Genomic DNA, 24986 nt, shown 5'->3' with positions numbered 1-24986 from the left:
GGGCTAATACGTGAAAGTGATTCACATTACAATCACAAATCTTGAAAAACTACTCACTTCTAAACATTTTTGTATAACTTTAGTATAAATACGTTTAAATCTTGATTCATGTGTTGTTTTATTCAGACCTTATGTAAATGAAAATGTGCAAATTTGCCCGTTTTTACATAGAAAATAGGTTAATTTGTAAATTTCATTATCCAGGTCTCAAAAGCAAAGTTTGAAGGGAATAATGGCCATTTTCTGTACTTTTACAACACCAGCAATTAAGAAATAACACATACTATCCAGGAACAAAATTTGTGTTATATAGTGTTATAATTAACTAGCATTGCAGTACAACAATATTATTAAGCCTATTGTGTTGTTATACAATCCTCTGGTTGTTGTTTCATGTGTATAAGCAGGGTATATTAGTATTTCAAGCAATCTACGATCGCTGTATCCATCGTTGACGACACGTGTTTTGCACGATACAAATTTGGCCTAAAATGTTTAGTTGAGCTAGGGCCGAAATCATCATTTTTATATAGTGCTAAGAATCCAGACCTGAAGGTTTGGTTTATTTTGAACTTTGCGTAAAGCTGCACGAGGATTATCTGCGTTAACCGTTTCTAGTTTAGCAGTGAAATACAAGAGGGAAGGAAACTAGTCAACGTTACCCACCGCTAACTCTTGAGATGCTCTTTTTTTCATCAAATGATGAGACTGATTAATCGATACATTATAACGACCCCATGGTTGAAAGAATACGCATGTTTGTTAAAGGCGAGGACTAAAGGTCAGGTATAATTTGTAAAACTGTTGTACATTCTAAAACATTTTTAGCTAGTAAGCTAGATAGTCCGTGGTAATTAATATTTAAAAACATATTTAAATTTTGCACCTTGGGGGCTTATTGTGGGCCCATAACGGATGGCGTTAGATATAGTGATGGGTACAGTACAGATAGCCTGTTGTGTTGCTTTGTCGTTCGGAACAAAACGAACAGAATATTAAAATTAAATTTTTGTTCTTTCCTTTCAAAAGATTAAAAAACAAATTTGTTATCTTGGTTCTCAGTAGAGTGAATTACACTCGACCACCGCATGGCTACTATCCTTCAGCTGTAATAAAGTGTTATTAAACTTGAGCGCTTGGAGACTGCGGAAACGTTCTCCGAAAATCAAAACATCATAGAATTAATAAAGAACTTACGAGAATAATGTATACCATTGCTATACGTTACAGAAAATGTTAAAAACTATGACGTCACAACCACCCTGTTAATTATACCAATGACATCCAACACTGGATATGGGAGATATTTATGGCGCTCGACTCGCAATCTGAAGGCCACGGGTTAAAATCGAACGTCACACCAAACATACTCGCCCTTTCAACCGTGGGGGCGTTATCATGTGACGGTCAATCCCGCTATTCGTTGGTAAAAGAGTAGCCCAAGAGTTGGTGGTGAGTGGTGATGACTAGCTGCCTTCCATCTAGTCTTATACTGCTAGATTAGAGACGGCTAGCGCAGATAGCCCTCGTGTAGCTTTACGTAAAATTCAAAAACAAATAATCTAAAGCTGGATTTAAACCTAGAACAGATACACAAGTCAGATCCCCTAAGATGTACACACAGTCTGCATCTTATGCACCTAAAGCATTAGAGAAGGATCGAAGAAAAAATATGTTATAATGGAAGTTCCTGCAACGTGTATGTGCTTTTGTTGATTGTTGGGTACCTTCACTTTTGTTTAAGGGATTATCAAAGACTGAAAAATGGAGGTCCTGGAGGTTGTAGTTGTTTGTCCATGGTGATTTTACTCAAGTGTGTAACTAATGTTTGTTGTCAGAAAAGATATAAAATAGTAATGTATAATGCTTTAAGTACAAGTGTGTTGTGCTGGCAAACAAAGTGTGCAAATCGGAATAATTTTAAGGGGACATGCTCCCCTCACATCTTACATAATAGATGGCCATGCACCCTTATGTTTGGAGCCAACTTTATGCTAGTAACTATAGTTACTAACTAAACCTTGGTATAAAATTTTGATGTATAATGTTATATATACAAGTATGTTGTGTTGGCAAACACAGTGTGTAAATAGGAATAATTTTCAAGGGGGTGTGTCCCCCGTATTTCTTCAAGGATAGGCTACCCTACTCTTAAAGTTATGCCAGTAAGTATAGTTAGTAACTAGATCTTGGTATATTAAAATGTAGAAATAAGTAGTGTACGAAAGAGGAAGTGCTATTTTACTTATTGTTTACTGAAAACATAACTCGATATGTAAGTAACGATATGTATTGATAAACCACGAAATAACCACGTGTGCGACGTTTCTGATTTAACGCCTTGTCGAATATTAACGAAAATGGACCGTAAGCCATTTGTATCACAGTGTTTACGTCAGGGAGTGCTTATGTCAATGAGTGTCTGTGAAATGAAGCGTTCTATCGTGAAGATTTGTATCATGAAGTGCTAAAGCCAACATGTCTGTCACGAAATGCTTATTTTATGGTGTTTGTGTTACGTAGTTCTTTGTAACTGAATTTTTGTGCCGATGAGTGTCTGAATGTAATCATATGTACGCCACCCCATCCCCAATTCTTGAAACTACGGCTAACATAGAGTTACTGTGAAACGTCATGTATCAGAACTATATTTTGATTGGTGTATGTACAATAAATCTTACATGTTACCTGAACGGCTACCTAATGAAAATACTTCGCAAACATACAAATTCGTACACAGTTTGATTCGTACACTTAAAGGATGGTTTGTGACTGATAAACATTCTGTTTCCCCCATCTTAAAGTTATGTAAGGATGGTTTGTGACTCGTAAATATCCTGTTTCCCCTATCTTAAAGCTATGTAAGGATGGTTTGTGACTGATAAATATACTGTTTTTCCCATCTTATAGTTATGTAAGGATGGTTTGTGACTGATAAATATCCTGTTTTCCCCATATTAAAGCTACGTAAGGATGGTTTGTGACTGATAAATATCCTGTTTCCCCCATCTTAAAGTTATGTAAGGATGGTTTGTGACTCGTAAATATCCTGTTTCCCCTATCTTAAAGCTATGTAAGGATGGTTTGTGACTGATAAATATCCTGTTTTTCCCATCTTATAGTTATGTAAGGATGGTTTGTGACTGATAAATATCCTGTTTTCCCCATATTAAAGCTACGTAAGGATGGTTTGTGACTGATAAATATCCTGTTTTCCCCATATTAAAGCTACGTAAGGATGGTTTGTGACTGATAAATATCCTGTTTTCCCCATATTAAAGCTACGTAAGGATGGTTTGTGACTGATAAATATCCTGTTTCCCCCATCTTAAAGCTATGTAAGGATGGTTTGTGACTGATAAATATCCTGTTTCCCCCATCTTAAAGCTATGTAAGAATGGTTTGTGACTCGTAAATATCCTGTTTTTCCCATCTTAAAGTTATGTAAGGATGGTTTGTGACTGATAAATATCCTGTTATTCCTATCTTAAAGCTATGTAAGGATGGTTTGTGACTGATAAATATACTGTTTTTCCCATCTTATAGTTATGTAAGGATGGTTTGTGACTGATAAATATCCTGTTTTCCCCATATTAAAGCTACGTAAGGATGGTTTGTGACTGATAAATATCCTGTTTTCCCCATATTAAAGCTACGTAAGGATGGTTTGTGACTGATAAATATCCTGTTTTCCCCATATTAAAGCTATGTAAGGATGGTTTGTGACTGATAAACATTCTGTTTCCCCCATCTTAAAGTTATGTAAGGATGGTTTGTGACTCGTAAATATCCTGTTTCCCCCATCTTAAAGTTATGTAAGGATGGTTTGTGACTGATAAATATCCTGTTATTCCTATCTTAAAGCTATGTAAGGATGGTTTGTGACTGATAAATATACTGTTTTTCCCATCTTATAGTTATGTAAGGATGGTTTGTGACTGATAAATATCCTGTTTTTCCCATCTTAAAGTTATGTAAGGATGGTTTGTGACTGATAAATATCCTGTTTTTCCTATCTTAAAGCTATGTAAAGATGGTTTGTGACTGATAAATATACTGTTTTTCCTATCTTAAAGCTATGTAAGGATGGTTTGTGACTGATAAATATCCTGTTTCTTCCATCTTAAAGTTATGTAAGGATGGTTTGTGACTGATAAATATCCTGTTTCTTCCATCTTAAAGTTATGTAAGGATGGTTTGTGACTGATAAATATCCTGTTTCCCCCATCTTAAAGCTACGTAAGGATGGTTTGTGACTGATAAATATCCTGTTTTCCCCATATTAAAGCTATGTAAGGATGCTTTGTGACTGATAAACATTCTGTTTCCCCCATCTTAAAGTTATGTAAGGATGGTTTGTGACTCGTAAATATCCTGTTTCCCCCATCTTAAAGTTATGTAAGGATGGTTTGTGACTGATAAATATCCTGTTATTCCTATCTTAAAGCTATGTAAGGATGGTTTGTGACTGATAAATATACTGTTTTTCCCATCTTATAGTTATGTAAGGATGGTTTGTGACTGATAAATATCCTGTTTTTCCCATCTTAAAGTTATGTAAGGATGGTTTGTGACTGATAAATATCCTGCTTTTCCTATCTTAAAGCTATGTAAAGATGGTTTGTGACTGATAAATATACTGTTTTTCCTATCTTAAAGCTATGTAAGGATGGTTTGTGACTGATAAATATCCTGTTTCTTCCATCTTAAAGTTATGTAAGGATGGTTTGTGACTGATAAATATCCTGTTTCTTCCATCTTAAAGTTATGTAAGGATGGTTTGTGACTGATAAATATCCTGTTTTCCCCATCTTAAAGCTATGTAAGGATGGTTTGTGACTGATAAATATCCTGTTTTTCCTATCTTAAAGCTATGTAAAGATGGTTTGTGACTGATAAATATACTGTTTTTCCCATCTTATAGTTATGTAAGGATGGTTTGTGACTGATAAATATCCTGTTTTTCCCATCTTATAGTTATGTAAGGATGGTTTGTGACTGATAAATATTCTGTTTTTCCCATCTTAAAGCTATGTAAGGATGGTTTGTGACTGATAAATATACTGTTTTTCCCATCTTATAGTTATATAAGGATGGTTTGTGACTGATAAATACAGTTTTTCTTCTTAGTGCTGAGTTAAACTTTAATATGCCTGCTTCAGAAGTCACCGAGCCATTCACGTAATTATAGTGTAGAATAAAGTCTACTATTCGTAACAGTGCACCAGGTTTTCACCGCTAGGTGAAAGACAAAGGAATCGAAACATTACCTGTTTCTCGTTTCTCGTGAAACGGGCCATATTCAGAAAAGAAAGATTCGTGTCGGAAAGTTTGTGTGGTCGATTGTGTTGATGAATTTAGGGGCTTTTAGTTTGTAGATCCGTTAGTTTGTTGTTTGTGAAGTTGTATTCTACACTTTTTATGACGGTTGTACAAGTTAGTACTTATTTCATTGTCATAATAAAAGATTCAACAGAAGAAAAAGACTGGATGACTCCAGAAAGTCAATGAATCTTAGGTTGGCTACCAAGATTAGGACGTCATCTGTGGCACAACGTGCCTGTTTAAAAACTGTTATAATTAACAGCACAAATATATAACATAAAGCTGCAGTATATAACATTCAACTATGACTGAAATTTTCGATTTATTTCAATTTGTATTTTATAATTTTCAAATGGATCAACGCTTAGCGTTCAATCCAGATTCTAGACAATTCTTTCTGAGTAAAATCATACACACGCTGAATTGTGGTTCAAAATATATTAATTATTTACTTATTTCGATACTTCAGGAACTTGTAAGTACTTCCGTCGACTTGTTTTCAGTTTTTTTTACATTTCTTAATATGCACTAATGCAATCCGCTCGGGCCCGGAATGGCCAAGCGTGTTAAGGCGTCCGACTCGTAATCTGAGGGTTACGGGTTCGCGTCCCCGTCGCGTCAAACATGCTGGCCCTTTCAGCCTTGGGGACGTTATAATGTGTCGGTCAATCACACTGTTCGTTGGTAAAAGAGTAACCTAAGAGTTGGCGGTGGGTGGTGATGACTAGCTGCCTTCCATCTAGTTTTACACTGCTAAATTAGGGACGGTTAGCACAGATAGATCTCGAGTAGCTTTGTGCGAAATTCAAAAACAAACAAACAAGCAATCCGCTTACTGTGTTCTATATTAAAGTGTAACTATTAATTGCTGGCTCTCCGCTTACTGTGTTCTATATTAAAATGTAACTATTAATTGATGGCTCTCAGCTTACTGTGTTCTATATTAACGTGTAACTATTAATTGCTGGCTTTCCGCTTACTGTGTCCTATATTAAAGTGTAACTATTAATTGCAGGCTCTCCGCTTACTGTGTTCTATATTAACGTGTAACTATTAATTGCTGGCTCTCCGCTTCCTGTGTTCTATATTAAAATGTAACTATTAATTGGTGGCTCTCCGCTTACTGTGTTCTATATTAACGTGTAACTATTAATTGCTGGCTCTCCGCTTACTGTGTTCTATATTAAAATGTAACTATTAATTGCTGGCTCTCCGCTTACTGTGTTCTATATTAAAATGTAACTATTAATTGCTGGCTCTCCGCTTACTGTGTTCTATATTAACGTGTAACTATTAATTGCTGGCTCTCCGCTTACTGTGTTCTATATTAAAATGTAACTATTAATTGCTGGCTCTCCGCTTACTGTGTTCTATATTAAAATGTAACTATTAATTGCTGGCTCTCCGCTTACTGTCTTCTATATTAACGTGTAACTATTAATTGCTGGCTCTCCGCTTACTGTGTTCTATATTAAAGTGTAACTATTAATTGCTGGCTTTCCGCTTACTGTGTTGTATATTAAAGTGTAACTATTAATTGCTGGCTCTCCGCTTACTGTCTTCTATATTAACGTGTAACTGTTAATTTTCGCTCTCCGCTTACTGTCTTCTATATTAACGTGTAACTATTAATTGCTGGCTCTCCGCTTACTGTGTTCTATATTAAAATGTAACTATTAATTGGTGGCTCTCCGCTTACTGTGTTCTATATTAAAATGTAACTATTAATTGGTGGCTCTCCGCTTACTGTGTTCTATATTAAAGTGTAACTATTAATTGCTGGCTCTCCGCTTACTGTCTTCTATATTAACGTGTAACTGTTAATTTTGGCTCTCCGCTTACTGTGTTGTATATTAAAGTCTAACTATTAATTGCTGGCTTTCCGCTTACTGTGTTCTATATTAAAGTGTATCTATTAATTGCTGGCTTTCCGCTTACTGTGTTCTATATTAACGTGTAACTATTAATTGCTGGCTCTCCGCTTACTGTGTTCTATATTAAAATGTAACTATTAATTGGTGGCTCTCCGCTTACTGTCTTCTATATTAACGTCTAACTGTTAATTTTGGCTCTCCGCTTACTGTGTTGTATATTAAAGTCTAACTATTAATTGCTGGCTCTCCGCTTACTGTGTTCTATATTAAAGTGTAACTATTAATTGCTCGCTCTCCGCTTACTGTGTTCTATATTAAAGTGTAACTATTAATTGCTGGCTTTCCGCTTACTGTGTTCTATATTAAAGTGTATCTATTAATTGCAGGCTCTCCGCTTACTGTGTTCTATATTAAAGTCTAACTATTAATTGTTGGCTTTCCGCTTACTGTGTTCTATATTAAAGTGTAACTATTAATTGCTGGCTCTCCGCTTACTGTCTTCTATATTAACGTGTAACTATTAATTGCAGGCTCTCCGCTTACTGTGTTCTATATTAAAGTGTAACTATTAATTGCTGGCTCTCCGCTTACTGTGTTCTATATTAAAGTGTAACTATTAATTGCTGGCTCTCCGCTTACTGTGTTCTATATTAAAGTGTAACTATTAATTGCAGGCTCTCCGCTTACTGTCTTTTATATTAACGTGTAACTATTAATTGCTGGCTCTCCGCTTACTGTCTTTTATATTAACGTGTAAATATTAATTTTGGCTCTCCGCTTACTGTGTTCTATATTAAATTGTAACTATTAATTGCAGGCTCTCCGCTTACTGTGTTCTATATTAAAATGTAACTATTAATTGCTGGCTCTCCGCTTACTGTGTTCTATATTAAAGTGTAGCTATTAACTGGTGGCTCTCCGCTTACTGTGTTGTATATTAAAGTGTAACTATTAATTGCTGGCTCTCCGCTTACTGTGTTCTATATTAAAGTGTAACTATTAATTGGTGGCTCTCCGCTTACTGTGTTGTATATTAAAGTGTAACTATTAATTGCTGGCTCTCCGCTTACTGTGTTCTATATTAAAGTGTAACTATTAATTGCTGGCTCTCCGCTTACTGTGTTCTATATTAAAATGTAACTATTAATTGCTGGCTCTCCGCTTACTGTGTTCTATATTAAAGTGTAACTATTAATTGCTGGCTCTCCGCTTACTGTGTTCTATATTAAAATGTAACTATTAATTGCTGGCTCTCCGCTTACTGTGTTCTACATTAAAGTGTAACTATTAATTGCTGGCTTTCCGCTTATTCTGTTCTATATTAAAGTGTAACAATTAATTGCTGGCTCTCCGCTTACTGTGTTATATATTAAAGTCTAACTATTAATTCCTGGCTCTCCGCTTACTGTGTTCTATATTAAAGTGTAACTATTAATTGCTGGCTCTCCGCTTACTGTGTTCTATATTAAAGTGTAACTATTAATTGCTGGCTCTCCGCTTACTGTGTTCTATATTAAAGTGTAACTATTAATTGCTGGCTCTCCGCTTACTGTGTTCTATATTAAAATGTAACTATTAATTGCTGGCTCTCCGCTTACTGTGTTGTATATTAAAGTGTAACTATTAATTGCTGGCTTTCCGCTTATTGTGTTCTATATTAAAGTGTAACTATTAATTGCTGGCTCTCCGCTTACTGTGTTGTATATTAAAGTCTAACTATTAATTGCTGGCTCTCCGCTTACTGTGTTCTATATTAAAGTGTAACTATTAATTGCTGGCTCTCCGCTTACTGTGTTCTATATTAAAGTGTAACTATTAATTGCTGGCTCTCCGCTTACTGTGTTCTATATTAAAGTGTAACTATTAATTGCTGGCTCTCCGCTTACTGTGTTCTATATTAAAGTGTAACTATTAATTGCTGGCTCTCCGCTTACTGTGTTCTATATTAAAGTGTAACTATTAATTGCTGGCTCTCCGCTTACTGTGTTCTATATTAAAGTGTAACTATTAATTGCTGGCTCTCCGCTTACTGTGTTCTATATTAAAGTGTAACTATTAATTGCTGGCTCTCCGCTTACTGTGTTCTATATTAAAATGTAACTATTAATTGCAGGCTCTCCACTTACTGTCGTTTATATTAACGTGTAACTATTAATTGCTGGCTCTCCGCTTACTGTCTTTTATATTAACGTGTAACTATTAATTTTGGCTCTCCGCTTACTGTGTTCTATATTAAAGTGTAACTATTAATTGCTGGCTCTCCGCTTACTGTGTTCTATATTAAAATGTAACTATTAATTGCTGGCTCTCCGCTTACTGTGTTCTATATTAAAGTGTAACTATTAATTGCTGGCTCTCCGCTTACTGTGTTCTATATTAAAGTGTAACTATTAATTGGTGGCTTTCCGCTGTGTTCTATATTAAAGTGTAACTATTAATTGCTTCCGCTTATTGTGTTGTATATTAAAGTGTAACTATTAATTGCTGGCTCTCCGCTTACTGTGTTCTATATTAAAATGTAACTATTAATTGCTGGCTCTCCGCTTACTGTGTTCTATATTAAAATGTAACTATTAATTGGTGGCTTTCCGCTTACTGTGTTGTATATTAAAATGTAACTATTAATTGCTGGCTCTCCGTTTACTGTGTTTTATAATAAAGTGTAACTATTAATTGCTGGCTCTCCGCTTACTGTGTTCTATATTAAAGTGTAACTATTAATTGCAGGCTCTCCGCTAACTGTGTTCTATATTAAAGTGTAACTATTAATTGGTGGCTTTCCGCTTACTGTGTTCTATATTAAAATGTAACTATTAATTGCTGGCTCTCCGCTTACTGTGTTCTATATTAAAGTGTAACTATTAATTGCTGGCTCTCCGCTTTTTGTGTTCTATATTAAAGTGTAACTATTATTTGCTGGCTCTCCGCTTACTGTGTTCTATATTAAAATGTAACTATTAATTGCTGGCTTTTCCACGTACTAAAAATGTAATTTGTTAATAAAGAGACGATCCGTAAATTGGGTCTTAAACAGTTGGGGGAGGTTCGAAATATTAAGACCACCCCTGTCAACTTGTGTCAGACTTCCTTCAGGTTAAACAACAATGCTAAATCACAGAAACGTCTGATTGACAATAGTACGACAGTAATCCCAGTTTTATCCATGGTTTAATTTCTGTGTTATAGTATTAGATATATTAATATTTATTTCATACGATAAGTGATCTTAAATACAGTAAGAACGGAATAAATATATTCGTAGAAATATTATTAAACCAAACCTAAGCAAAATAAACAAATATACAGTACTATGTAAATGTGTTAGGGCAACAGAATATTTTGGCATTCTCTCAATTCTATGTTGTTAACCCTTCCATACCATCACATAATATGAATTTCATAACTATGGTAATGTTTCACTGATCCATGTTGACAGTTTAATGAATCAGATGAGAATACTTATCATTCTTGTAATTACCATATACTTGTACCAAGAACATGTCATAAGGTTTCTGTTGAATGAACATACGGATGCAACTTAGGGTCTGAAGTAACTGTCATGGTACCACATACAGTGTCTTAACTATATAGTAAGAAGCTAACATGTGGTACCGGTATATGGTAGAAGAAATCAAGTTAGTAGCACTCCACAAATAAACCTTGATAAAAAAAAAAATGTTTAAAACTATATATTATGTTTTGTTGTCATGTCACGGTCCGAAAAGCATATAGGATTTTCAGTGGAGCTGAGAGTTCTCATCAAAGCTTTTACGTGATGCTGGTTGGACTCTCCAACTAATTGCTACAGACTTGAAATGGTCACTAAACACTGTCAAGTACACCACTGATCATTAGACCAAGACAGGTGAATTTGAAAATATAAAAGGAAAAGATAGAACACCTCAAATGAATGATACAGGTGTTAAATATCTTTGTTTATACAGCCTTCAGGACAAAAGGAAGACTGCTACTGATCTCAAGCATGAGATAAACAACCATGTACCAAATGATAGAAAATTGTCCAGTTTTATAGTAGCGAGAAAACTGAACGATAATCAACTATTTGTTTGTGTAGCAGTTAAATAACCTTTCACTTCGACCTACTAACATTGTCAACAGACTGAAATTTGTTAAAAAGTACAAAAGAACTTGACGGTTGATGATTGGTGTTATGGACTGATCAGTCAAAGTTTGAAATAGTTGATTCAAAATTCGGCTGCAAAAAAAGAAAGATGAAAGATAGTGATCCGTCATGGTATACTCAGCTGTTTGTGTGTTGTTGATAAAAGTTCTACTGTCGAGAACATAATGACCCTAAACACTCGTCCAACCTACGTACAAAAATTACTTAACTAAGAAAGAAGTCGCTGGAGTCATTCAAACAATGCAATGGTCCTCACATATCTCCTACCTCACCCCAACTGAGTAGATCTGGGATTTGATAGATCAAAAACTTGACAAATCAAAAGTTACTTCCAAAAAACATTTGGAGTAAAATCCCAAATAATAATTTGATTAAATATGTTACAACGATACTTGAAAGACTGTCTGCAGTTATTAAAACAAAAGAAAAACACAAACACTTTCACTGAGTTTCTGTTGTACTAAATATAGAGATTAATAATATTTTGATTTTGTATCTGTGATTTACCTTCCATTGTTCCTTGAAAGTAGTCTGAAATACAATAATTGACTGTGTACCAACACTTGCACAGTACTGTATAAGTAAGTTTGATGGTATAAAACTTGAAAACTACTGAAACTGATTAGAGAGTTGAAGGGAATTTTCTTTCATTTCAGATAAGTCAGAGTACTACTACTGCTCTATAATAAGTGATATCAGTGATTTAACTTTTAAGCAAATAAGTCTCAACTGACCAACGTCTGATGTGATGAGGGGAAGTATTAATGTTGGGTTTTTGTTGTGATATGCGGATGTTCGCAGATACTCAGTTGTCATTACAAACTTTGGAACATTATTGTAAGTCGTGGGTCGATGAGTCTACTTAAAATAAGTAAATTTAGTAGTATGACCCATTCCTCATCGTGGTTGCTTCCAGCACATCTTTTAGCTTCTGTTTGATTGTTAACCTGTTTTTCATCCAGTTATCTACATGTAGCAACGGTGATGGTTGTACGACCTCATCCGTATATGGTATGTCAATAACAGTACCGTTTTGTAGAACATAAGGTATGGTCCCAATACAGAACCCCTGACTAGACCACAATACCACAGCCGTCTTTTACTCCATCCAACTGTACGTGAGGCTCATTTTCTACATTCAAACACATTCCATGGGAAGAGTGGATACTTGGGAACAATCCAAATGTCATTTGAACAATCCGCATGTTCTTGACACTACAGAAGAAAGTTATTTTTGTATCGTGCAGCTGTAAGTAAGAAGAATATACATTTCGTTGTCCAGCTTAAAGGGTAACCTTATGTTTTATATAGGTTTCGTACTAAATTCACGTCTATATGTTGATTAGAACTGTTGAGTCAGTTTGGAAACAGACATGCTTGTTGTGTCAAGCCTATATTATTAAGCAGCGGACGTCTTATGGGATTGACTGTTCACCACTTTGTCTTGCTAACTACTCTTTGCAAGACTCGCAACCACTCTGGTACAACTTGTATTTGACCAGCTTTTTGACTGATCTTTTATAAACCTCTATCTCAAAGCACGTATTTGCTTTTATTTGTTACAGAGTATTGGCGCATGCTCTTTAGGTCCTACAGCCAAATCACTGGATAATTAACTTAGTTTATAACAGTATCTGTGATTTCTTAACTGTTTTAATGTTTTGGCTTAAATGTTGGTTAGAGAGAGCTACACGTCTTGATGAAAAACAATCAAATCAAAAGGTTTAACAAAAGTCTAAAACACTTAGAAAATTATAAGAATGTGATGTGTAAAGTGTTTTAACGCATTCGAAGCTCAAATACGAATATGACGTAGATCTTAAGTTGTTTTGTAAGAATCTGATGAAGATCATTCAGTGTGTTTTACTGAAATATTTGGATCTGTGTTTATCTATATTTGCTATCGTGCTTTGTAAAAGTTAACTTGTTTTACGTTACTTAACGTGTAACGTAGGCTTAAAACAATTTGTAGTAGTGTACAACTGTTCAAGCTTCTAGGAATGTTAGAGGAGGAAATAAAGTTATTTAAATTATTTTCTGTACAGTATGTAAAAGAACCCGCCAATGAAAAGAAAACAACACTACTCCAACGACACTTAAAGGATATATATATCTAAAACGCTATGGTAACAATAATTGTAATACTAGCAACCAGTGCTTTAGTAGTAAAGAAGGAAGTGCCTGAATACTAAATTACTTCATAACCAACTGTACACGGGTGGAGTTTGTTCCAAATATAGTAATGTTACTGCATTCCGGTCAAAAGACAATAAAAAAAAAACGTACGCCGTGTCCAAGTGACCCCACCCAACTACACCTCTACTGGTATTTACAATTAAATGAACGATATAATTAAAGCAGCATTTTCGTCATTACAGAACTTAGGTTCTGAGCGCAAGTCGACTTTCAATAAGTAAAGTCAATTGTGTTTTAAAATAGAAAATCTCACGTATTTTGATATGGCTCAAACTTGTATTAGATCTTTAAGTGTTCGTTACAACTAGATCAGTATGGTTTTACGTGATGCGTAGCGTTGTGAGGGATTATTACTTAATTATGCGTATTATTATTTAAATTCTGTTTGTTCGTTAATTTGTGAAATACATAAACCAAAAGTTTCAAAACTGCTTGATTTGACAAACAACGACAGAAGAATGTTGGAACAAAGTCGAACCCTACACCTTTGATGGCTCGGCTGTACGTTTGAGAGCTTATAATCCAGAAAATTGGGTTTTAATATTCACAATTGGCACAGTAAAGATAGTCCATTGTGTACCGTTACGTTCAACGCCAAACAAAAGATTTCTTGGAAAACTGTCAAGGGACCGAATAAAAAATGCAGTCTTTATAAATATACTAAGCCTAACAAGATTATCCTTGTGACCAAGGGCGTAGATCCTGGGGGGGTGGAGGGTATACAATCCCCCCCTTCATTTTAGGTGGGGGTATGGTGCATACAATCATCCCCCCTACAGTTTGGTCTGTTGAATTGTTTTATTGCATCACAGGCCTACAAATTGTGTGTTTCTTCTTGTTATTCTCGTGTTCTTACCAATCGAATTACATAATTAGGCCTAGATGTAGACTTTTTCAGTAGCCGAAATGTACATCTTTAATATAGGTGTGCTTCTAAGCTTTTCGATCTAAGCGATAGTTCGTAAGTATCAGTCAGTAGGCCTAAGTATACATCCAAGTATCGCGGCAACACGATAACTCTGTGACTGCATGTTTACAGCTTTCAGGTTCACGTAATCACAGATTACCAATTTGCAAATTGAACAGTCCACATAAGTGGTTGCAAAAATCATCCCCCCCATCGGGTGTAAAAAATCTACGCCCCTACCTGTGACAGATGTGGTTGTTTATATTTATGTTGTGCCAATAGAAGACATTCGTGTCATAATAAATGTTTATTCTAACAAATACCTTATATAAATTAATTTCTTACAAATCCACTATTTGTTGTATTTAATAAGGAACGTAGTGGTGAAATACACTTAGCCTGATGTCACTGGCTCGTGACAGTGTAGTTGATAATATTGAAAACTATTATGAAACAATTCTTTGAACTGGGTTTGGGCAAGGCCATTTGTCAGAATAACATGTTATTATGGTCTGTCGATCACGCAGACATGCAACATGAAACTTGATTTTTCTTTTCAATTATTTATAAAACGGACATGAAACTTTTCTTCGAATTTTTAATTGTTGGCAGCATGCTCGAATTACCAACAATGGTTTGTTTATTTTAATTAGGTGTATAAAGAAATGTGAACAAGTCGAGGGCGGATCAATACATTGTAATGTGTCTTGCATCAAAAAAAAAGTGTGCAGGACATACTGCGTTATAAATAGGAATAATAGCTTAGTGATTTTTCCACTTTCTGCATCTCGAAGTTCAGTAATCCGAATTATAAGTTACTTTCAATGCATATGCTCTACCGGATTCTTACTTCAATTTCAAAGCAATCTTTTAAGAAAAAACCTGAGATATAACGCCTCCAATTTTGGTAAATTTCTTCTTATTTTTCGCACCAATAGTTTAGAAACTTTATCTTGTAGAAAAATATGCATTTTTTTCTAATATTTGGTACGCTGATAGGTCTTTATAACCTACAATTAGGTGTCCTGATTTGGAGATAATTATAAGCCACACGTGCAGTTATTCAACAAAAACCGCTGAAGTGTAACGTTTCACGCATGTGTAAAACGTCACGTGAGCTATTGGTATAACATTTTACCGCTGCTTTATCTAAAAGTGGAATGAAAGGTAGTTTTGTTTTTGTGTGTGTATGGTTTGGATTAAAGGTGGTTGATTTAGAGCAGCAAACCTATAAGGTTAAAACAATATGCAGTATTGGTTAAGCCAAGCAAAGTAGATTAGCATTTTCTGTCTCTACTTTTCAAAAGAATTATACGGATTAACGGCTATTGTTGATGATTCATTGTCAACTTTTCAGTACAAATTTATTAAATTTTGTGAAATTATCCTAATTAAGGAGCATTTAGCTTCACGAAATATTAGCTTAAGCAATTAACATAAATTATGATACTTCATACCGCTGTACTGATTGATTTGGTGTGATGACAAGAAGCCGTTAATATAAATTCCATAGCGTTACTATAAAAGAATCTATTAACAGTGTTTAAAAGATGAAAAACTACCACCATACATCTTAAAGAATTTGGTTGGTTCTGTAAAGTAAAGATCTTTGCCGAATAACATGATTGTTATCTAAAGCTAACGTTGGTTACTTTCCATGTTCACTTTGTTATTTAGTGGGGTTTGTTGGAGTATGTTGACAAAAATTCATAATATCTAATCAAATCCACCTTTACGACCAAGAAAATAATTCACCGTGAAAGCACAATTGACAGCTAAACTTGTTGTTACACTTGTGGCATTGATAAGAATTTTGCGGCTAATATTTATTCAATAGTTAGCTAGGCCACCATTGATAAGAATTTTAATATTTATTCAATAGTTAGCTAGGCCACATCGAGCCTTTCCTCTAAGTCGCACGCTGAATGTTTTTTCACCAAAAGTGTTTTTGATCACATCAATAACTTCCATGTACTTCATTCTTTAAAACTAGAAACACCCCGGTTCAATGTTAAGGTTTGCATTACGTTATTCAATAAAATAATCATTCTGGATAAGGACATTTATTTAACAACATTTTTATTTCTCTGTTGAACACTGATATCACAATATTTTTATTGCTGTGCTGAACACTTATTTAACAATATTTTTATTGCTGTGCTGAACACTTATTTAACAGTATGTTTTATTGCTGCGCTGAACACTTATTTAACACTGTATTATTGCTCTGTTGAACACTTATTTAGCACTATGTTTTATTGCTGCGCTGAACACTTATTTAACACTGTATTATTGCTCTGTTGAACACTTATTTAGCACTATGTATTATTGCTGTGTTGAACACTTATTTAACACTGTATTATTGCTGTGTTGAACACTTATTTAACACTGTATTATTGCTGTATTGAACGCTTATTTAACAGTATGTATTATTGCTGTGTTGAACACTTATTTAACAGTATGTATTATTGCTGTGTTGAACACTTATTTAACAGTTTGTTTTATTGCTGTGTTGAACACTTATTTAACACTATGTATTATTATTACAGTAATTATCACAAAATAAATAATTCTGATTTTTGATAATTTGAATTTTTTAATGGTTGTCGGCGTAAAATGTTTTAACATGCTATTAATTAGTATTTTTTATCTTAACAGAATTCTTGGACTGATGGAACCAGAATACGTTGCAGACCAAATCATGATGGCTATAATGACCAATCAGGAGATTCTTATCTTACCAAAGATATTCGTTTTTCTTATTGGACTCAAAGGGTAATTATTATTGAATTATCTTTAAGTTATTATTCGCCTAAAAAACACAAACAACCTAGTTATTTAAATCGGAAATTTTAATTTACTATTAATGTGCCGACTTGCACGTGTCGCATGGCACATGACACTTCTATACCTCGAAAAGTATCCAAGTGATTTGAACGTCCACACACCCCACATATTTTGACCTTAAAAGCTCTAACCCAGTCGTTAAACTTGCGTGTTCGTTTTCCAGTTACGATTTGTCATATATAAAGTAAAAGCGTTCCTCGTAAAAATATATTAATTATTATAAATTATTACAGACGTGTAACTTGCTGATCGTTTTATTACTTCTCACAGTAATCTCTGTGTCGCATTAATCTGTGCTACTGCTCATGTTAATGTGTGTTAATCATCTGTGTGTTACTTCCCACATTAATGTGTGTGATATTCTCCACGTTGATATGTATAGAAACTGTTTCTTGAAGATGTCAAACACTTAAGTTATAACTAAGGTTTAAAACAACTAGTTTATTAATGTTACTGAATAAAAAAAAAATCTCATAATATTGAAAAAGTAATTCCAGCACTTTAAGTTGTGGGTGCGTTATATGAGTGACAGTAAATTCCTTGGCGTGGTAAGTGGGTATATTCTAGTTGGGCAGTTCGGAATTAGGGACGGCGACTAATAACCTTTCTAACTTCACCATAAGTACCAATATAATGATTAATAACTGATATCAGATACGTCGTCGATTAATTCATTAATAATTAATATAAAGTTAACAATAATCAGATGAAACAGTTAATATTCTAAACAACAAAAGTGCTCAGCGAAACGTTTAAAAATGGTGAGAAGTGTAGATTGTAAAAGGGTAAATTAAGGAAAACAAATTATGTAACATGAAAGAGAGCTGGAAATCAAATTTGAAGTCAATGTAACTTAAACATAATTATCTCTGATCAAACATAAACACAAATTTCTGGATGTTGTAATTATCACTGCTCAAAGAAACGACTTTTGACAAGAAAGTTCTAGAATTTTGTTGTATTCTGTAGAGCCTGAAAATTTTAATGGATCACAGTTTGATTATATCTTTTGTTTTTCTTACAGTAATTCAAATTACTAAATGTCAAATTATATATTTGGTTTCAACTTACGCGGTGTTCAACTTATATTTCAAAGTTCCTGTTAGAACATAAATTTTCAGAGTACCACTTGTTCGCCCACATAAGGTTTTGTCTATTTGTTTCCTTCATGATGTACGTTATTGCGTTTTGTGACGATTAAAACTAAAGGTTAACTATTATTGGACTGTTCTGGTCACATGAGAGAGTCTACGTCGAGAGTTCGTTCAGCTTGACCCTTTCTCAGTTTTACTTCCACCTGTCTAAGTGGTAATTCCAACACAACATTCAGAAACCACATCATACCCTTTAATATGAATACCATTTGTAAACACTTATTATGTATAACATTTCTGACAGAGCAATCTTCCTGAGAAACAGAATAACAGAATGTAATTTAACAATATCACAATTACTAGAATAACAACTAACAAAAGAATTTTGAAACCCAGAAGTTAGTTCAACAGTATCACAATCTAGTTTTACACTGCTCAATTATAAACGGCTAGCCCAAATAGCCCTCGTGCAGCTTTGCGCGAAATTCAAAAACCAACCAAGCAGGTGAGGATTGAGTTATGAAAGCGGCCTGAGTGAGTACGAGTTACTCTTGCACAATATATAAATACACTTGACAGTTGTAAAACTAAACTTTGGAGGAAGGTCGACGAAACCTGACCCACCTGGGTATATAAACATCAATACCCAAACACCTATACAAAACAGAAATGTTACACAAATACTATTTAAAAGCAGAAAACATAAACAAACTAACGGCATCACTATACAAATTAACTAGTGCACCAACAAAATACATTTCACCTTACAACATATTTCAAGAATCACAAATTACAAAACAAAAAACTTAAAGGGCAAAATTCGCGTAAATATTATGTATTTTCTTTTTCAGATCTCGGGCACAGGACAGGTAAAACTTTCGGCGCTTGTTCTGTGAAAGTGGGTTTTTCTCGGGGCGCTCCCGTTTCCCCCCACAGCAAAAACTCGGGCATTGGATCTTTAGATCCCAGCCCAGGACAACTTTATTGCCATACCATGAATCGAGTCGTTTGTGTTCACATTTACCGTGACAGCTGCCTTTCGGGATGAGTTCTGGCTGTTTTTCTCCAGTGCTACTTCTGCCTCGTTCATGAATAATATTAATTATGACCAACTCCACTCCTTCACCCAAAAAGAGTCAAAAAAAAAAAAAAAAAAAAAGCTAAATTCAATAACCTTTCACGAAAGGGGACGAAGAGGAACCACAACGTTCCTGAACACCCCAGTTGGAGAGAGAACTCTTCTGATTTCTCTCTCTCTAAACTAAACCCCTGCCACGTTAGTTTGCGTTTGCACCTATACAAGAGAGAGATTGAGTTATTCCTCATCTGTGATAGGTAACTGAGTTAATAGCTCCAAAATTGTTTTAAAAAGTGGAATATTGAATTTCTTAAATCGGTCGTTTCAATTTGTCGCTCTGATTCCAAGACTTGTATTAAATAAATAATAACTCCTTTAGGGGTAATGCACTGTTCCTGTGTCCTCAATTTTCACGCGGAAGTGCATTTCTGGTTCCTTTTTCTTACATCTCAGTTTTGATGAGTAGTTAACATATTTCGTTTTTCAATTCTGTTAAATTGTGTACTTGTAATATAAATAGGCTTCGATGGATTCCTGTAAACTTAAGTCATCTAAGTGGAAAAGTTCCAATTTAGCAGTTGCAAAAATCTATCCAGTTTTTACGAGTGAGATGGTGAGGTGCCCGAACTAAGCGTCACATTTGTTTTAGCCATTTAGGCCACCAATTCGATAATGTGTTGTGAAAAACTAAATCAGCAAGGGCAAACAGAAATTACGTACCCGCGCTCCCTCGCACACAAATTTATGTATATTCGTTTTCAACGTGCACGTGAAATCGGGCCCTAATCCGATCAGTTTTTTTATGTGGTTGTTATCAACAAACCGAGAAAAATACTCTACATGTCCATTATAAGAATCTTTGAAAGTAATCCAGAATCCGGACCAAATTTGGGGAGGACCTTTTTATGGGAACACCCCATCTTCTATAAAAATATCACTTAAGTCATTTCATTATTCTTTGCGCGGACATACTTACAGTCCCAAGTGCAAGGCTCGAACCCCCGAATTCCGAAGATGGTTGGATTGTTAGTAGTCATTGTGTGTATTACTGTAACGTGAACGATGCGAACTTTCGCAGCCCAACAAAGTAGAAACTTACAATTAATTCAATTTTAAACTCGTGACCAAAACAAAGAGCGTGAACCAAAATCCAGTTATTGAACAATAATTTTTAAAAATTTAAAACTATTGTAATATATTAATTAGTTATTATAAGAAAGCATAAGGAAATGTCTAAATAGAAACTCGTTAATGTTTATTATAAATCCAAATAGGAAAAGTGAAACTGGCGAACGGTTTAACTTAAATTGTCCAAATAACAAAGCAATTTATTCTTTGTTACGTGAAGGTCATACGTCTGTGTATTCTTAGAAATTAAAATAAATAAAAAACTATACAAATTAATGGCGGGATTCTCAGCTGATTTTAACCACATAAATGCAAGTTTTCTGAAAAATCAAAAATAGGAAGTTGTTTGTTTTGGAATTTCGCGCAAAGTTACACGAGGGCTATCTGCGTTAGGCGTCCCTAATTTAGCAGTGTAAGACTGGGGGGAAGGAAGCTAGTCATCACCACCCACCGCCAACTCTTGGGCTACTCTTTTACCAACAAATAGTGGGATTGACTGTCACGTTATGACGCCCCCACGTCTGAAAGGGCGAGCATGTTTGGCTTGACGGGGATTCGAAACCGCAACCCTCATATTAGGAGTCGAGTACCTTAACCACTTGGCCATGCCGGGCTTAAATTTTCATATATAGCCATCAATTAAGTTTTGTCTGTTTTTCGTTACCTTTGGCCAACTTTTTTTTTTTATCATTCAAAGTATTTCCCTGGTGGCAATTCACCTTCAGAAATTTTATTTTTGCAATGTGTCCAAAAATACATGCATAAAAATGGGTTCAGATCGAAGTAAATGAATTTCTAAAAATTAAAATTGTGTTATAAGAACACATTAGATTCGACATCGTGTCAGAAAATGAAACACCCGATTTATTTTGTTACGTCAAAGCTATCATTAAGCACCAGAATGTGCGCTTCCAGAGTTCACTTATTTTAAACTTTATTTTATTAATAGTTTAGAATTTAGTGGATCGTAAACTTTAATTAGGAACACTGTGTAATTTCTAATGTCGCACGGTAATTGAAACTTATAAATCGTGTTTAGATTCTCTCGCAGAATATATTACACAATTTTTTTATTCATCAGAAATATATAATTATCCAACCTTTATCTCACCAGGTGGCGCAGCGGCACGTCTACGGACTTGCAGCGTTAGAAACCAAGTTTCGATTCCCGTAGCGGGCAGAACACAAACAGCCCATTGTGTAGCGTTGTACTTAACATCAAACAAACCAGCCCATGCAGCCCAAACCTGAAGTGAAAGTAAATTAAAGTAATGACATGTCAGACGTGGTTAATACATTTTTATCATCAACAATACCTCTTAACGGGCTTTTAATCGGACCGTCTGTCTCTTTGTTATGTTAAGCACAAAGCTACACTCTAGACTGTCTGTACTGTGCCCACCACAGGTATCAAAACCCGGTTTCTAGGGTTATAAGTCTTTGGACTTATCGCTGAACCATTAGGAGTTCAGATTCTTAGAATGCTAAACACCGTCTACCAAATAACGAAAGTTATAGATCGACTAACACTGACCTACATTTTACAAATTTATTAACCATATTAACATAAAATACTATGTAATCGTGTTAAGGAAATTGTGAATTTATTTCCCGGTGTCAAACACGCGCCCCATTTTGATTAGCTAATTTTTTTTAATAAAAAAACATAAACATAAGGTCGGAGCACTTCACCCCCATCTTATCAAGATGTTTCGTGGGTTGTTTAGTGACTTACGATATATCCTCTTGTTGTCTTCTCGTTTTTTGTGAGTTATATGTTAGTCATATCCATCATTCAAAGTGTATACCTTGTATTACCACTAGAAATTGAAGAATTCAAAATAGTGTCGGTATTGCTTACCATACGTACGGTGGCATGTTCTTGTTTATTTATGTTATTTAATACCGAGTGACTTATATGTTTCATTCTGGGTCGTATAGAGGGGTTTGGATTACTGACTAGAATCGAAACGCTTCTTCTAGGCTATAGTTTAGGCCTATGAGCAACGTAATCTTCGGCCTGGAAGACGCAAGGTAAATTTTTGAGACTTATTCTGGGGTAAAAATAGCTTCTTTGACACCGAGAAGTACGGTAGTCATTAAAGAGACTGCGTGAAGGAATTAGCTGTAAATAGAGTCACGTTTCTGTGAATGTTGGGTAGTTGATGGGTCACTTTTCAGAGCATGTTAATGAAGAAATTATCTCAAGTATGATGGGGCGGAAATTACCTCGTGGGGTTGAGAATAACATTTCAGACAGGACCTCTTTTCCCCCACACTAGCGCTGGCTCTTGTAACATGGTTTTCAAGTACAGGAGTCAGTCCTTAACATGATCGTAATTCAAATTAAAAAAAAAATAAAACCTACACAGAGAATATGTCAAAGGAGATTTATCCTTAAACATGAAGGCCTAAAAAAAACACCAAAAAAACAAAGCTACATGGGTCTTTAACCACCCCTCAGAAATGTCGAAAATAAAATTTGGTTCTGATTAAACTTTTAACAACTAATATAATTATAAATCAACCAAGTACAATGTGTTCCCTAAAAACAAGCCGATAAGAATGTTTGAGTGTTGTTTATTTATTTTTACATTTGTATTTTATTTTGAAAAAGGGTTACTTTTGGACCTAACCACAAAGATAGGAGATAAGATTTGTTTCTAGGGTAGCCCCAAGTTTGCAGTTGGTTAACATGTTAACATTCTAGTTCTCTGAATGAAACAGGTATTCATAGAATACAGGGTGGCCCAGAAAACTGGACCCATGGGGAAAAAAATAGACGTTATATTCTAAAAGCTCAACAAACACATTTTTGACGTCAGTTGTACATAATTCAGAATAAATAAAACAATCCTGATGGCGTAGTGCACAAAGAATTGAAATATGCGTGACTATTAGTGTGACATGATTTTATTGATAAATAAATTAAAAATACATGGTGTGTTTCTCGTGATATAGAGAAATTCACTTGAAGTAAAAATGTATTCTCAAGACGGTTGGTATGGGTATTAAAGCTTTAATTAAAACTGGTATGGGTATTAAAGCTTTAATTAAAACTGGTATGGGTATTAATACTTTAATTAAAACTGGTATGGGTATTAATACTTTAATTAAAATAAGCTACAGGGCAACGTTTCGACCTTCTTTAAGTTTTGAATATTTTACTATTACTTCGTTCTCCGCTAATGGCTCTTCACCAAATTTGGTATAGTGGTTTATTGGGTCCATGGAGAGATACTTACAGACTTTCAGTTTTTTTTGGAAGGGTTGTGGGTTTTTTTTTAGCACTACTTATCCCCCTGTTTGGTATGAAGGTTTGCTCGGGCCGTGCGGAGATAGTTTCTAACTTGTGGTTACAGATATTTTTTTTTACAGCTTTTATGGGCATTTTTACGTTTTTATATAATTTCGTGTAAGGGAAACAACTTTTCGTTCCCGAAGATAACGTTTCATTAATCATGACTTTACATAACTTCCACCCAAGCGACGGGTACTCCTGCTAACTAACAGTATCCACGTAGACAGATTAACTAATATCAAATATATTATCACAAATTCATTTAGTAAAATCCTGTGTGTCACTGTTAACTACCCACCCAATCTATCCTGTACTATAGGGTCTACATTTAGTATGTACGAAACAAAGATGGGTTAAATTTCCGGAAGAAGAAATCCGGAGAAGAATAGCACTTTCTCTGCGTGCTATTGTCTAAATCCCACCTCCATTTCAATTAAATAAAAAATTGACTGTTTCCTGAACAAGTGATTCTCATTTACCATATGCTTGATACTGTCTATAATTACCTCTACTTACCGTATGCTTGATACTGTCTATAACTACCCCTACTTACCATATGCTTGATATTGTCTATAACTACCCCTACTTACCGTATGCTTGATACCGTCTATAATTACCCCTACTTACCGTATGCTTGATACCGTCCACAATTACCCCTACTTACCGTATGCTTGATACCGTCTATAATTACCCCTACTTACCGTATGCTTGATACCGTCTATAATTACCCCTACTTACCGTATGCTTGATATCGTCTATAATTACCCCTACTTACCGTATGCTTGATATCGTCTATAATTACCCCTACTTACCGTATGCTTGATATCGTCTATAATTACCCCTACTTACCGTATGCTTGATATCGTCTATAATTACCCCTACTTACCGTATGCTTGATATCGTCTATAATTACCCCTACTTACCGTATGCTTGATACTGTCTATAATTACCCCTACTTACCGTATGCTTGATATCGTCTATAATTACCCCTACTTACCGTATGCTTGATATCGTCTATAATTACCCCTACTTACCGTATGCTTGATATCGTCTATAATTACCCCTACTTACCGTATGCTTGATATCGTCTAT

The 24986-nt window shown here is 34.8% G+C and overlaps 1 protein-coding gene across 2 annotated transcripts in view; it reads left to right on the top strand.

Moving 5' to 3' along the window:
• LOC143246668 (epidermal retinol dehydrogenase 2-like) overlaps positions 1 to 24986 on the top strand; it is a 109994-nt gene that overhangs the window by 57701 nt on the left and 27307 nt on the right. The window contains exons 3-4 of one of the 2 annotated variants that reach the window (XM_076493742.1): positions 17105 to 17221; positions 22535 to 22571. In XM_076493742.1, the coding sequence (XP_076349857.1) occupies positions 17105 to 17221; positions 22535 to 22556 (139 nt within the window). In that variant the 3' untranslated portion in view covers positions 22557 to 22571. Of the gene's footprint in view, positions 1 to 17104; positions 17222 to 22534; positions 22572 to 24986 lie in introns of those variants that run through there. The other variant, XM_076493741.1, reaches the window with a different exon arrangement.

This window comes from Tachypleus tridentatus, chromosome 3 (assembly GCF_004210375.1).
Source record: "Tachypleus tridentatus isolate NWPU-2018 chromosome 3, ASM421037v1, whole genome shotgun sequence".
NCBI classification, from domain to species: domain Eukaryota; kingdom Metazoa; phylum Arthropoda; class Merostomata; order Xiphosura; family Limulidae; genus Tachypleus; species Tachypleus tridentatus.
This window is presented reverse-complemented; position numbering and strand designations above follow the sequence as displayed.